Source organism: Scyliorhinus torazame, chromosome 8 (genome assembly GCF_047496885.1).
Source record: "Scyliorhinus torazame isolate Kashiwa2021f chromosome 8, sScyTor2.1, whole genome shotgun sequence".
Taxonomy (NCBI): Eukaryota; Metazoa; Chordata; class Chondrichthyes; order Carcharhiniformes; family Scyliorhinidae; genus Scyliorhinus; species Scyliorhinus torazame.
In genome coordinates this window covers 148,715,811-148,732,445 of record NC_092714.1, presented here as the reverse complement: position 1 = coordinate 148,732,445, position 16,635 = coordinate 148,715,811, and the positions used below count along the sequence as shown (strand labels likewise).

The following is a 16,635-nucleotide window of genomic DNA, read 5'->3' as shown; positions in this document are numbered from 1 at the left end:
CAATGTAGAGACAGGGTCATGCCCTGTAATCTCCAATCTAGAAACAAGATCATGGCCCATAATCCCCAATCTAGAGACAGGGTAATGCCCTGTAACCCCAGGTCACCAAAATGCTCCCTCTGAGTGAAGCTTGCTGAGTGTGTGCACTTATACTACAAACTGCATCATTTGAAACATTTGTCCTCAGTGTTGTTTATAATCTGTAATTTATAAAGAATTTTATCATGAGTATTTTCTGTGCATTTTCATTCATCATCACGTTGGACCATTTATTGCTTATGTTTCTCAAGCTTGCTTAATCCTTTTATTCCTGGGAGAGATTCATATGTAATTTGTTCACTATTCAATTATTCTTCAGGACCATGAAGTTGCTCGATTTGTTTTGATTGCAGGTGAACCTATTAATGAACCTGTTGTGAAACATGGTAGGTACAAACGAGAATTTAATGGTGTGGTGAATGTAAATACAGTTAATTCACCAGTTATGTTCTATGTTATTAACCCTGTGGGTTTTATCTGTGGGCCATTGTATGGCTTCACCCACAGGGGGAGATGTTGGAGGATGTTGGAGCATGTACGGGCTCCGCCCATGGCTCCGCCCTGTTGAAGGAGTATAAGAGTAGCTGGCCTGTGGGACTGTCCTCAGTATGTACCAGTCGCAGGCAGGCAAAGTTGATAGTTAATTAAAACCACTGTTTTACTCCGACATGAGTCCTTGAGTGAATTGATGGTCGCATCAATTTAATTAACTATCTGAACAAAAACGATGATGGAGTCAGCCCTCAAACCTGACAGACTGGAGCTCGATCCACAGGCCACGGAGGTGAAGGAAATTTTTTCACACTGGCTGCGGTGTTTCAAGGCCTACCTTGCCGCGTCGCCGACGCCATCCGTCATGGACGAACAAAAATTGAGTCTCCTCCACACATGGGTGAGTCACTGCATTTCTGTGCAACTCGAAGAGGCCAGCTCATATACCGCCGCTCTCGCAATCCTCGAGCGCATCTACGTGCGGCCTGTGATCGAGGTCTATGCGCGACATATTCTCACTACTCGACGCCAGCGCCCCAGGGAGTCACTCGACAACTATCTGCGTGACCTCAAAGCCCTCGCGCGCAACTGCAACTATCAGGCTGTTACAGCCACTCAGCACATGGAGCTCGCCGTCCGAGACGTCTACGCTGCGGGGGTCAGATCAAATTACGTGCGGCAGCGACTGCTCGAGAAAGGGGCCCAGGACCTGGACGAGACGGTGAAACTGGCGACTTCACTGGAGGTCGCTTTCCAGAGCCTCACTGCATTTCCAGCCTAACACTCGACCCCCTCGTGGGCTCCCGACCAGAGACTACCCCAGGCCTATGCTGCGTGCACACCCGCTCATCATGGGGGGTTGCCTTGTTATTTTTGCGGCCAGCCTCAACACCCTTGACAACACTGCCCGGCCCGCCACGCGCACTGCAACAGTTGCGGCCAAAGAGGGCACTTCGCCAAGGTCTGCCTCGCCAAGCCTAGGCAAGCGAACTCTCAGACCCGGACTACCGACTCTCAGGCCCGCAGACATCGCAATGTGGCAGCGTGCCTGCCGACTCCGCACAGCACCTGCGACTCACGGGGGCCGCCATTTTGGCCATCCTCCCCCACTCGGCCGGCCACGTGCGATCCATGGAGGCCGCCATCTTGGACGCCATCTTCCTCGACGCCCGCCACTCTTGATCAATGGGGGCCACCATCTTGGACGCCAACTGCTACGCCGCTCGACGCGTAAGACCTGCTCGGACAGTCACCGGGGGGCCGCCCCAGCACAGCCGACCATGCCGCCGGTTACCCTCAACTCAGTGCAGTCACCTTGGACCAGTCGTGACCCAAGCACCTCAAGAGCTCAATGATGGCCGTTCGGGTTAACGGGTACAAGACACCTTGCCTGTTCGACTCCGGGAGCACCGAGAGTTTCATCCACCCAGATCTCGTAAGTCGCTGCTCGCTCCTGGTATTCCCAGCACAACAAACAATTTCCCTCTCCTCCGGGTCGCACTCGGTACAATTCTGTGGGTGCACTACGGTAACCTTAGCGGTACAGGGCGCTGAGTGCACTAATTTCTAGCTGCACATGCTCCCAGACCTCTGTGCCCCCTCGTTTTAGGGCTCGATTTTCAATGGAATCTCAAGAGCCTGACGCTTCGCTTTGGCGGACCCCTGCCCCCACTCACTGTGTGCAGCCTAGCCACTCTGAAAGTCGACCCTCCTTCCCTCTTCGCTAATCTGACCACTCTGAAAGTCGACCCTCCTTCCAAGCCAGTAGCCACTCGCAGCAGGCAATATAGCATGCAGGACAGAATATTTATTAGGTCTGAGGTCCTGCGTCTCTTGCGGGAAGTAGTCATAGAGGCCAGCAATAGCCCCTGGAGAGCTCAGGTGGTGGTCGTCAAGATCGGGGAGAAACTCCGGATGGTGGTTGATTACAGCCAGACCATTAACCGGTTTACGCAACTTGATGTGTACACCCTTTCCCGGATTGCAGACATGGTCAATCAGATCGCTCACTACCGCGTGTTCTCCACGGTGGATCTGAAGTCTGCCTGCCACCAGCTCCCAATCCGTCCAGAGGATCGCCACTACACTGCGTTTGAGGCAGACGGCCGCCTTTTCCATTTCCTCCAGGTCCCTTTTGGCGTTACGAACGGGGTTTCGATGTTCACAACGAGCAATGGACCGAACGGTGGACCAGTACGGGCTGCGGGCCACGTTTCCGTACTTGGACAACGTCACCATCTGCGGCCATGATCAGCAGGACCATGAGGCCAACCTCCACCGATTTCTCCAAACCACCCAAAAACTTAATCTCACCTATAATAAGGAGAAGTGCATTTTCCGCACCACCAGACTGGCCATCCTCGGCTACGTCGTGGAAAACGGAGTCCTCGGGCCCGACCCTGACCGTCTGCGCCCCCTCCTGCAACTCCCTCTCCCTCACTGTCCCAAGGCCCTCAAGAGGTGCCTTGGATTTTTTTCCTACTACGCCCAGTATGCGGACAAAGCCCGCCCACTATTTAAGGCCACCCTTTTCCCTCTGGCAGCCGAGGCCGCCAGGCCTTCAACTGCATCAAGGCGGACATCGCCAAAGCCGCGATACGCGCAGTGGACGAGTCCGTCCCCTTTCAGGTGGAGAGCGACGCATCAGAGGTCACTCTCGCTGCCACTCTCAATCAAGCAGGCAGACTGGTTGTGTTTTTTTTCACGCACCCTCACCGCCTCTGAACTTCGACACTCCTCGGTCGAAAAAGAGGCTCAAGCCATCATGGAAGCCGTGCGGCCCTGGAGCCACTACCTCGCTGGTCGGAGGTTTACCCTCGTCACCGACCAACGGTCGGTAGCCTTCATGTTCGACAATACGTAGCGGGGCAAAATAGAGAACGATAAGATCTTGAGGTGGAGAATCGAACTTTCCACCTATAATTACGATAATCTGCTCATAATACTCCAAATGGGGTCTGACAAGAGTCTTATACAGACTCAGAAGTACATCCCTGGTCTTGTATTCTAGCCCTCTTGACATGGATGCTAACGTTGCATTTACCTTCTTAACTGCCGACTGAACCTGCATGTTAACCTGAAGAGAATCGTGAACAAGGACTCCCAAGTCCCTTTGTGTTTCTGATTTCCTAAGCATTTCCCCATTTAGAAAATATTCTATGCCTAAATTCCTCCTTCCAAAGTGTATAATCTCACAATTTTCCACATTGTATTTCATCAGCCACTTCATTGCCCACTCTCCTAGCCTGTCCAAATCCTTCTGCAGCCCCCTGCTTCCTCAATACTATCTGTCCCTCTACAGATCTTTGTATCATCTGCAAACTTAGCAACAGTGCCATCAGTTCCTTCTTCCAGATCATTAATGTATATTGTGAAAAGTTGTGGTCCCAGCACAGACCCCTGAGGCACACCACTAGTCACCGGCTGCCATCCTGAAAAAGACCCCTTTATCCCCACTCTCTGCCTTCTGCCTGTCAGCCAGTCCTCTATCCATGCCAGGATCTTACCCTTTACACTAATTGATCTTCGATGCATTTAGAACATAGAACATACAGTGCAGAAGGAGGACATTCGGCCCATCGAGTCTGCACCGACCCACTTAAGCCCTCCCTTCCACCCTATCCCCGTAACCCAATAACCCCTCCTACTCTTTTTGACACTAAGGGCAATTTATCAAGGCCAATACACCTAACCTGCACGTCATTGGACGTCATTTCTAACACTTCCTCCTTTTAGTTTACATTATATATTGGTTACTTCTCCTTGATTTGTCACAAATGAAACACAAACTTTTAGAAGCAAGGTGTGCATTGAAATGATTGGTAGAATCTGTCTGTGTGGGCAACCCTGTGTTTCACTGTCATTGGGTCATTTGCCTCGAGCTCCCTCCTGAACAGCACTGTGGATGTATCTACACAACATAGGCTGCAATGGTTCAAGAAGGCAGCTCACCGCCAACTTCTCTGGGGCAATTAGGGATGGGCAATAACTGCTGGCCTACCCAGCGAAGCCCACATCCTGCTAAATAATATCTTTAAATAGTCGAAAAGATCCTTCCCTCAATGGATTAATTGGCACAACAATGTTTAAATATCTTAATGCTGTAAGATTTTGAAAAAAGCTTCACCAGATTCTCCTGAGAATATTTGTGCCATCGTACAAATGAAGTGAATCTCAACCAGCACAGCAAAAAAATATATTAGGGCATAAGTAATTTATGTCTTGACTGATGCAAAATATCTTTCGGCAGCTCTGCAACCTGAGAATCAGTTTGACTCTCCCTCAGTAATCCTAAATGGCGCTTTATAATCATCTTCCTTTTGACATGGCTGATAAGGCTTTTGCCGTTAATGCCAGAATTCTTTCCAGGTGTCACTTGGTGACTCTTGATGCCCATGGATTCACCATGTGAGGACCTCTTTGTCTTATGTACTGCCTATAGACTCATGGCGCCAGTCTTTGGTCTGGTGGGGTTGCTAGATTGATATTGAGTGGCACCCCATCTGAAATAATAATATATATAATAATAATATAATAATCGCTTATTGTCACAAGTAGGCTTCAATTAAGTTACTGTGAAAAAACCCTAGTCGCCACATTCCGGCGCCTGTTCGGGCAGGCCGGTATGGAAATTGAACCCGCACTCACTGCTGGCATTGTTCTGCATTACAAGCCAGCTGTTTAGCCTACTGTGCTAAAGAAGTCTGGTCTCCTCTTGCTGAAGGGGCACACCTGGCCACCTTGGGATGGCCAGTGGCTACCTTGGGATGGCCAGAAGGTATGTTGTCGCCCGGGTGCCAGGGCCAGGGATGTCTCGGATCGTGTCTTCAGGATCCTTAAGGGAGAGGGGGAGCAGCCAGAAGTCGTGGTGCACATTGGTACCAACGACGTAGATAGGAAAAGGGGTGTGGAGGTAATAAACGAGTTTAGGGAGTTAGGCTGGAAGTTAAAAGCCAGGACAGACAGAGTTGTCATCTCTGGTTTGTTGCCAGTGCCACGTGATAGCGAGGCTAGGAATAGGGAGAGAGTGCAATTGAACACGTGGCTGCAGGAATGGTGTAGGGGGGAGGGCTTCAGGTATTTGGATAATTGGAGCGCATTCTGGGGAAGGTGGGACCTGTACAAGCAGGACGGATTGCATCTGAACCAGAGGGGCACCAATATCCTGGGAGGGAGGTTTTCTAGTACTCTTCGGGAGGGTTTAAACTAATTTGGCTGGGGAATGGGAACCGGATTTGTAGTCCAGCAACTAAGGTAGCCGATATTCAGGACGCCAAAGCGTGTAGTGAGGTAGTGGGGAAGGGAACACTGACAAAGGAGAGTACTTGCAGGCACGGAGATGGGTTGAAGTGTGCAAGAGGCATCAGGATTAAGGTGGGTGAACTTAAGGCATGGATCGGTACTTGGGACTACGATGTAGTGGCCATCACGGAAACATGGATAGAAGAGGGTCAGAAATGGTTGTTGGAGCTCCCTGGTTATAGATGTTTCAATAAGATTAGGGAGGGTGGTAAAAGAGGTGGGGGGTGGCATTGTTAATTAGAGATAGTATAACAGCTGCAGAAAGGCAGTTCGAGGAGGATCTGCCTACTGAGATAGTATGGGTTGAAGTCAGAAATAGGAAAGGAGCAGTCACCTTGTTGGGAGTTTTCTATAGGCCCCTCCAATAGTAGCAGAGATGTGGTGGAACAGATTGGGAAACAGATTTTGGAAAGGTGCAGAAGTCACAGGGTAGTAGTCATGGGTGACTTCAACTTCCCAAACATTGAGTGGAAACTCTTTAGATCAAATAGTTTGGATGAGGTGGTGTTTGTGCAGTGTGTCCAGGAAGCTTTTCTAACACAGTATGTAGATTGTCCGACCAGAGGAGGGGCAATATTGGATTTGGTACTTGGTAATGAACCAGGGCAAGTGATAGATTTGTTAGTGGGGGAGCATTTTGGAGACAGTGACCACAATTCTGTGACTTTCACTTTAGTAATGGAGAGGGATAGGTGCGTGCAACAGGGCAAGGTTTATAATTGGGGGAAGGGTAAATACGATGTTGTCAGACAAGAATTGAAGTGCATAAGTTGGGAACATAGGCTGTCAGGGAAGGACACAAGTGAAATGTGGAACTTGTTCAAGGAACAGGTACTACGTGTCCTTGATATGTATGTCCCGGTCAGGCAGGGAAGAGATGGTCGAGTGAGGGAACCATGATTGACAAGAGAGGTTGAATGTCTTGTTAAGAGGAAGAAGGAGACTTATGTAAGGCTGAGGAAACAAGGTTCAGACAGGGCGCTGGAGGGATACAAGATAGCCAAGAGGGAACTGAAGAACGGGATTAGGAGAGCTAAGAGAGCGCATGAAAAATCTTTGGCGGGTAGGATCAAGGAAAACCCCAAGGCCTTTTACACATCTGTGAGAAATATGAGAATGACTAGAGCGAGGGTAGGTCCGATCAAGGACAGTAGTGGGAGATTTTGTATTGAGTCTGAAGAGATAGGAGAGGTCTTGAACGAGTACTTTTCTTCAGTATTTACAAATGAGAGGGGCCATATTGTTGGAGAGGACAATGTGAAACAGACTGGTAAGCTCGAGGAAATACTTGTTAGGAAGGAAGATGTGTTGGGCATTTTGAAAAACTTGAGGATAGACAGGTCCCCCGGGCCTGACGGGATATATTCAAGGATTCTATGGGAAGCAAGAGATGAAATTGCAGAGCCGTTGACAATGATCTTTTCATCCTCACTGTCAACAGGGGTGGTGCCAGGGGATTGGAGAGTGGCTAATGTCGTGCCCCTGTTCGAAAAAGGGAATAGGGATAACCCTGGGAATTACAGGCCAGTTAGTCTTACTTCGGTGGTAGGCAAAGTAATGGAAAGGGTACTGAGGGATAGGATTTCTGAGCATCTGGAAAGACACTGCTTGATTAGGGATAGTCAGCACGGATTTGTGAGGGGTAGGTTTTGCCTTACAAATCTTATTGAATTCTTTGAGGAGGTGACCAAGCATGTGGATGAAGATAAAGCAGTGGATGTAGTGTACATGGATTTTAGTAAGGAATTTGATGAGGTTCCTCATGGTAGGCTTATGCAGAAAGTAAGGAGGCAAGGGATAGTGGGAAATTTGGCCAGTTGGATAACGAACTGGCTAACCGATAGAAGTCAGAGAGTGGTGGTGGATGGCAAATATTCAGTCTGGATCCCAATTACCAGTGGCATACCACAGGGATCAGTTCTGGGTCCCCTGCTGTTTGTGATTTTCATTAATGACTTGGATGAGGGAGTTGAAGGGTGGGTCAGTAAATTTGCAGACGATACGAAGATTGGTGGAGTTGTGGATAGTGAGGAGGGCTGTTGTCGGTTGCAAAGAGACATAGATAGGATGCAGAGCTGGGCTGAGAAGTGGCAGTGGAGTTTAACCCTGAAAAGTGTGAGGTTGTCCGTTTTGGAAGGACAAATATGAATGCGGAATACGGTAGGGTTCTTGGCAATGTGGAGGAGCAGAGAGATCTTGGGGTCGATGTTCATACATCTTTGAAAGTTGCCACTCAAGTGGATCGAGCTGTGAAGAAGGCCTATGTTGTGCTAACATTCATTAACAGAGGGATTGAATTTAAGAGCAGTGAGGTGATGAAGCAGCTGTACAAAACCTTGGTAAGGCCACATTTGGAGTACTGTGTGCAGTTCTGGTCGCCTCATTTTAGGAAGGATATGGAAGCTTTGGAAAAGGTGCAAAGGAGATTTACCAGGATGTTGCCTGGAATGGAGAGTAGGTCTTACGTGGAAAGGTTGAGGGTGCTAGGCCTTTTCTCATTAGAACGGAGAAGGATGAGGGGCGACGTGATAGACGTTTATAAGATGATCAGGGGAATAGATAGAGTAGACAGTCAGAGACTTTTTCCCCGGGTGGAACAAACCATTACAAGGGGACATAAATTTAAGGTGAAAGGTGGAAGATATAGGCGGGATATCAGAGGTAGGTTCTTTACCTAGATAATAGTGGGGGCATGGAATGCACTGCCTGTGGAAGTAGTTGAGTCGGAAACAGTAGGGACCTTCAAGCGGCTATTGGATAGCTACATGGAATACGGTAGAATGATATAGTGTAGATTAATTTGTTCTTAAGGGCAGCACAGTAGCATTGTGGATAGCACAATTGCTTCACAGCTCCAGGGTCCCAGGTTTGATTCTGGCTTGGGTCACTGACTGTGCGGAATCTGCACATCCTCCCCGTGTGTGCGTGGGTTTCTTCCGGATGCTCCGGTTTCCTCCCACAGTCCAAAGATGTGCAGGTTAGGTGGATTGGCCATGATAAATTGCCCTTAGTGTCCAAAATTGCCCTTAGTGTTAGGTGGGGTTACTGGGTTATGGGGATAGGGTGGAGGTATTGAACTTGGGTAGGGTGCTCTTTCCAAGAGCCGGTGCAGTATCGATGGGCAGAATGGCCTTCTTCTGCACTGTAAATTCTATGATAATCTATGATTAATCTAGGACAAAGGTTCGGCACAACATCGTGGGCCGAAGGGCCTGTTCTGTGCTGTATTTTTCTATGTTGTATGTTCTACCTCCAACAACCACACCCCATACCAGCGGGATACCAAATTCTCAGTGCCTGGAAGGAAAGAGAGATGAGGGTGAATTTGTGGCATGCAAGCTGGAGCAGAGACATGAGTGGTGGTAAACGCATCTATCATCTGTCATGCTGTATGAAGAAAATGGAAGAAAGATGGAAACGCTCTCTCGATGTGATGTGTGATGTCTCCTTAGGCATTGTCACGACCATAACTTCCCCTGCCTGTGATGTACCATTAGAGTTTCCTGCTGAATACGGACAGCCTTCTGTCTGAATTATGGGTGACCTTCTTTTGAAATAAAGAGATTTAGTGATATCCTTGGGAGATATTTAGAGAAGATCCTTGTCTTGGTTGAATAGACAATGGACAGAAAATCCATGGGGGTTCGGAATGGAATTACTGACAACTACTCCCGACGAGCTACTTTTTGCACGTGAGCATGAAAAATTAAGATTTTTCACCAAACATTTTACCATTCTTCCAGTCTGCAGCCTTATAGGCTTGACTCAGCTTTCCTCTCTACCATCATCATCAACTCAGAATTGTTACAGTGCAAATTACAGGGCAGTACGGTGGCAAAATGGTTAGCACAGTTGCTTCACAGCTCCAGGGTCCCAGGTTCGATTCCCGGCTTGGGTCACTGTCTGTGCGGAGTCTGCACGTTCTCCCTGTGTCTGCGTGGGTTTTCTCCGGGTGCTCCGGTTTCCTCCCACAGTCCAAAGACGTGCAGGTTAGGTGGATTGGCCATGCTAAATTGCCCTTAGTGTCCAAAAAGGTTAGGTGGGGTTACTGGGTTACAGGGATAAAGGGGATAGGGTGGAGGCGTGGGGCTTAAGTAGGGTGCTCTCTCCCAAGGGCTGGTGCAGACGCAATGGGCTGAATGGCCTCCTTCTGCACTGTAAATGCTAAATTCTATGAAATGCAGACCATTCGGCCCATTGTGTCTGTACTGGCTCACCAAATGAGCAATTCACTTTGTTCCATTCCATAGCCTTCAGTGAATCGCAGTTTGCAAAAAAGCAAAATACAAACAACTAGAGGTTTGAAAGGAGGTAGTTAAAAATAATCCGACCAAAATATGAAGAGGCTATTCCTCTGCTGGTGGGGCAGCTAACACAGTAGGCACAAAGGAGAACAGGAATGACAATCTTTTGGGGCATTGATGAGAAAGTGCTGTAACTCTATGAAACCAACCCGGAAATTCTCTGGGTTTAAGCTTTTTAATCAGTCATTCAAAACTAAATTGGATGCGTCTTGACTCATCAACCATTCTCATGGCCTCTTGGCCAACACGACGGAGATAGCTGCCAGCATCATCACATCAATAAATATTATTTTCTGGAATCAACTGCCTTGAAACTTTGCTCTGGGATGCTGGCATATGAATATTTAACATGTTCATCTGAAGTGTTTACCTCTGCTACTGTGTCAAGAGACTCTGAAGAATGAGTCTACACCTCATGGTATCAAGGCAAAAAGGAGGAAAAAGTCACACAAACTCCTTTGAATAACTACTGTTTTGGAACTTCAAAGCCAACTAATAAGCAATGAGGAGGGTAGAATAGATGGAGTGATAAGTAAGAAAATACATTTTCAATGAGAAACCAGGGGTGGAAATCTCTGTTTCTGAGACTACGTGTTGACACCAACGGAGAATCCGTGGAATTTTACGACAGAAATATCGACACTGCACCTGCACTGATTCCGTATACCGGCGAGGGGCTAGCACTGGTGTCACATGGATCACCATCGATTCCCATGAAAAACAGTGCGGGATTCGCCAGGTCCTTGATTGACACTTGCCAGGGCAGACAAGCTGCTGCAGCCGCACACTTCCCACACACTTATCAAAGCCAAAAAGATGGGACAGGTGTGCTGGAGCGCCCATGCAGCTGAAGGCACCCAGGGGGGTACCCCAGAGGGATACCTATACGACCCATGGCACTAGGTTTAAAGCGGGCTGTCAGTGGCATTCGCAGCTGCATGGCTGCCTTGCCGGCAGCGGTAATGGTGTTTCATGGGCTGGTTTAGCACAGTGGGCTAAGACTGCTGGCTTGTAATGCAGAACAAGGCCAGCAGCGCAGGTTCAATTCCTGTACCAGCCTCCCCGAACAGGCGCCGGAATGTGGCGACTAGGGGCTTTTCACAGTAACTTCATTGAAGCCTACTTGTGACAATAAGCAATTATTATTATAAAATCTAGGGCAAGTGGATAGCACTGTGGCTTCACAGCGCCAGGGTCCCAGGTTCGATTCCCCGGTGGGTCACTGTCTGTACGGAAACTGCACGTTCTCCCCGTGTCTGCGTGGGTTTCCTCAGGGTGTTCCGGTTTCCTCCCACAGTCCAAAGACGTGCAGGTTAGGTGGATTGGCCATGCTAAATTGCCCGTAGTGTCCATAAGCGTTGGGAGGGGTTATTGGGTTGCGGGGATAGGGTGGAAGTGAGGACTTAATGTGGGTCAGTGCAGATTCGATGGGCCGAATGGCCTCCTTCTGCACTGTATGTTCTATGTCTATGTCTATGTCATACCCGTCCACCACGACCCCACAGCCCACCTCCTGGCCACCCCCCATGACTCCCCAGCCCTTGAAGCCTCCCGGCCTGCGGCACAACTGTCGGCAATGTTGGACACTGTCCGTACTCTCTCTCTCAGCAGCCACCATGGCAGGTTCACAATTTTTAAAAGCACAAGTGAACCGTGCCGGTGGGAACTCAGCCCATCGAAGGCAGAGAATCGTGGGTGGGCCCACTAATGATATACAAATGGTAATTAAAGTACACGCGGAGTAAAACGCATTGACGGCATTTTTGAAGTGACGACGAATTGCGATTTGTCGTCAAACCGGCGCCTGTTGCGATTTTGGCGTTGGAAGCTATTCTCCGTTCGATCGCACTTCCTGATTTCAGCATCGACGAACAGAGAATCCCGCCCCAGATTTTTTGTTTCACTAGGCTTTTGCTATCTCAAATATAACAGTATTTTGAATATTGAAGATCTCTATTTCAGTAGACAGTGGGGAGGCAGTGGCGTAGTGGTATTGTCACTGGACTAGTAATCCAGAGACCCAGGGGGCCCGGGTTTGAATCTGTAATGACTTAGGCCAGGCCTTTGAGATTGGCCAATTAGAATACGAGTTGCCTGATTAGTGGCCCAATCAGGGAACCCCTTTCACTGCATATAACAGAGTGTCAAATCCTCTGCACTACCCGTGTAGACAGCAAGCTGAATGCATCTGGTTGTTCGGCTCTTGGTTTTGTAAATAAAAAGAATTCTGGTGGAGGGACTTCTGCCTCCGTGAACTTATTACAGTAATTGACGGACTTTGTAAAAGAGCACTGTGACCCTAAGCCACCTCTTATCCTGCGAAGATACAGGTTTTACACAGCATTCTGAGACACTGGGGAATCAGTCATTCACTTTTTAACAAGATTAAGGCGAATAGCAGAGGCTTGCGAATTTGGCCTGACGCTAAATGAGATGTTCCGAGACCTGTTGGTGTGCGGGATAAATAATTTAGCGATACAAAAACGACTGCGAGCAGAGGCCGAGCTGGATTGCAAACAAGCATTGCAGCTGGCTTTGTCCTTGGAAAAAGCTGCAAGCAGAGCGCATGAGTTACAGGGTACTCTGATGGAGGTAGAGGCCCATACCAGTGAAACTGAGTTAAGGGACTACTGCTGGGGGACAGGCAATTGCACAGCCACCCTCAGAAACGACTCGGATACCATGTTACCCAGGCCCACTCGCAGAACCACTCCGAAGCAAGGGAAAATTAGGACCAGACAGACGGCAGCCCCTACAGCTTTTCGCCCAACAAGATATTGTAGTTATTGCCAGAGATCAGAGCCAGAGAGAAGAAATAGAAAGCCCAAAACCAAGATTTTGGAGAAGAACACGTAGGCTGGGGTACAGGAGAATGCACACCTAAGAAGCCCCACCTACCTCCGACGAGGTACAACTAAATTGTGTAACGATGATAAAATCAAAACCCATTAAATTAATCATAAGGTTGAATGGACGTCCCACATGAATGGAAGTCGACATGGGAGCAGCCGTATCAGTGATAGGGGAAACAATATTTAACAGAATTCGCACTGACTCCAACCCTTATCCCTAACCAGGACCTCGGCAAAACTGAGGACATACACAGGGGAACCACTGAGAGGGTTGGGCACAACACATGTAACTGTGGCTTATGTAGAGCAACTAGTTAGGCTGCCTTTAATGGTAGAGAAAGGTGCGGGACCAGCTTATTGGGACGAAACTGGCTAAAAGAGATCCAGCTGGATTGGGTAAACATTTTCCAGCTGGAAAATGGTCGCCTGAGCGAACTCCTGTGAAAATACCCAGAGGTTTTCCGAGAAGGGCTCGGAACAATAAAGGGAGCAAAGGCGACGTAGATCCAGAAGCAGTCCCAAAATTCTACAAGGCCCGATCAGTACCCTTCGCATGAAGGCAGAAGGTTGATACAGAAGTCAAAAGATTGGAGCGGGAAGGAATAATAAATCCGGTCCAGTTTGCAGAATGGGCGCTACCCGTTGTGTCTATCCTGAAGCCGGACAGCTCGGTCCGCCTTCGTGGCGATTTCAAACAAACGATTAATCGCTACTCAGAACTGGACAAATACACAATTGCCCGGATTGAAGATTTGTGTGCAAAGCTGGTTGGAGCACTCTTATTCTCAAAGCACGACAGGACCTGTGTCGTATGAGATACATGTGGGAAAACATGTAATAAAGAAACACCTGGATCAGGTGCGGACCTCAGATTCGTTTCCTCCTCTGGAGCTGACTCAGACCAGCATACCAAGGACCGTGGAGAGTCCTCCCCGACAAACTGTTCATGTCCCTCCGGCACCACTGGTGAGGACATCAGACTCTGATATGGACACCATGGATGACGCCGCAGCTGTACCCCTGTGTAGAAGCCAAGTATTTCAAATACAACTCGTATAGGTAAAAGATAGCTGTTTAAGCATAAATGTTGAGCCCCAGTTTTTAATACCCATTTATACAGCATAATTCACTTTTACTGAAGTCCGTTGTTCTGGCAAATGCATATTTTCAAAGACAGTGTGACATTAAAACAGCAAGATAATTTGATGCTGCTTGTGCTAATTGTCAAGGACAGGGACTGAATACACAGCAACATTGTTCACAATGCAGATAACAGCTGGGCCAAAAAAGCTGATGTTGCACATTGAAGATGGACGGCTTGCCATCAAATCAAATGTGTTTGAGTCTAACCCAAACCAATTAGGATTATATTGGGGTGTAATTAGACGACTTAAGACAGATATGAAAGTGTATAACTAAAAAGTTTCTCCCGGCCATTTTAGGTTAGGTTGGGTTTTGTTGTCTTTGTGAGTATTGTCTTTGTAAGTTTTGTTTTAGGTTAGGTTTAGTTTTTAGTGTGTTGTCTGTGGTGTATTGTCTTTGGGGGGGTGTTGTGCTGTGTTGTCTTTCTGTTAGTTTAGTGTTTTTTGCCTTTGATTCTAGTCTCCATTTTAGTTTATGTCTTTTGGGGGTTGTCAGTTTAACAATCTGTGTCAGTGATGTTAGTCCACTTTTGACTTTGAGTTTGAGTTTAGCTGAAGATTAGCTTTCTCTCTCTCTTCATGTTTCATTGCCAGACTTTGACCTTTAAAAAGTTACTTTCAAGCTGTCTGCCTAAGCAAAGAAAGATAATGTCTGTAATTCTCTGAAAGCTTCGAATTGTCTACGAATTGCCTTTTAAATGACTTTCAAATTGTAATCAAGCGACTACAAATAAAACAATTCTTTTTGGCACCTGAGGAGTTTATACTGCAAATTTCTGCTGAGTTCCAGTATTCGCAAAGTGCTACTGATAACCGAATAGCAGAGATGATATAAATTCCTTCAACTTTACACAGTCGAATAATACAAGGAATCGAACAACTTAACACAGTCTACAAATAGTACAAATCTTATAACTTGTCGTATTGCGCCAGGACTTGATTCATCAACTATGCTTCCCCCAAACTTGGCGTGGTTCAACAGGTTAAGATTCCCTTAAATTATAGTTTCCTTTGGTTCACCACTGGTGAGGACATCAGACTCTGATATGGACACCATAGATGACGCCGCAGCTGTACCCCTGCCACCGGACGAAGGCGGCGAACCACCACTCAGACGCTCACATCGGAAAAGACGGGCGCCTAGACGCTTTACCCCCCCTACATCGGAGGCCGAAGTGGAGGATCCAGACCCGGCGCAGAAACGAAGCAGGAGACCCGTGAGACACGAGGACCACGGGAGCTCATCGGAGTTGGGGGGGGGGGGGGGGGGGGGTGGAATGACTTAGGCCAGGCCTTTGAGATTGGCTAATTAGAATATGAGTTCCCTGATTAGTGGCCCAATCAGGGAACCCCTTTCTTTGTGTATAACGGGGAGTGTCAGATCCTCTGCACTCCCGGTGTAGACAGCAGACTGAGTGGTCATGGTTGTTCAGCTGTTGGGTTTGTAAATGAAAGGAATTCTGGTGACAGGACTTCTGCCTCCGTGGACTTATTAGAGAATCCCATCATGGCACGTGGTAGAAATTGAATCCAATAAATATCTGGAATTAAAGGTCTAATAATAACCATGAAACCATTGTTGATTGTTGTAAAAACCCATCTGATTCACTAATGAAGGAAATCTATCATTCTTATCTACATGCGATTCCAGATGCATGGCAAATTACCTCAAAGCCACTCAGTTGTATAAAAACCGCTACAAAGTCAACAAAAAGCAAAGAAACCGGACGGACCACCCGACATTGACCAAGGCACTGGCAATAACAAACCCAACCCTTGCAAAGTCCTCCTCTTGGGGTTGAGCAAAGTTGGGAGAGCTGTCTTACAGATTAGTCAAACAATAGCCTAACATAATCATACTCAGAAATCATGGGCGCGATTCTCCGACCCCCCACCGGGTCGGAGAATCGCTGGGGGCCGGCGTGAATCCCGCCCCCGCCGTGTCGCGCATTCTCCGCCACCGGTGATTCGGCGGGGGCAGGAATCGCATCGCGCCGGTCGGCGGAAATCCCCCCGCGATTCTCCGATCCGCGATGGGCCAAAGTCCCGCCGCTGTCAACCCACGCCGGCCGGCGTGGATTGAACCACCTTTCTAATGGCGGGACAAGGCGGCGCGGGCAGGCTCCGGGGTCCTGGGAGGGGGCACGGGCGATCTGGCCCCGGGGTGTGCCCCCACGGTGGCCTGGCCCGCGATCAGGGCCCATCGATCCGCGGGCAGGCCTGTGCCATGGGGGCACTCTTTTCCTTCCGCCTTCGCCATGGTCTCCACTATGGCGGAGACGGAAGGGACCCCCTCCACTGCGCATGCGCGGGGATGCCGTGAGCGGCCGCTGACGCTCCCGCCCATGCGCCGCACGGCAAAGTCATTTCCGCGCCAGCTGGCAGGGCACCAAAGGCCTTTCCCGGCAGCTGGCTGGGCGGAAATCAGTCCGGCGCGGGCCTAGCCCCTCAAGGTGAGGGCTCGGCCCCTCAAGATGCGGAGAATTCCGCACCTTTGGGGCGGCG

At 48.7% G+C, this 16,635-nt stretch overlaps 1 protein-coding gene across 4 annotated transcripts in view; it reads left to right on the top strand.

Moving 5' to 3' along the window:
- The window catches only part of pir (pirin), a 173,147-nt gene that overhangs the window by 149,735 nt on the left and 6,777 nt on the right, over positions 1-16,635 (top strand). For all 4 annotated transcript variants that reach the window (XM_072514344.1, XM_072514346.1, XM_072514343.1 and 1 more), the window contains one exon: positions 359-425. In XM_072514344.1, the coding sequence (XP_072370445.1) occupies positions 359-425 (67 nt within the window). The remainder of the gene's footprint in view (positions 1-358; positions 426-16,635) is intronic.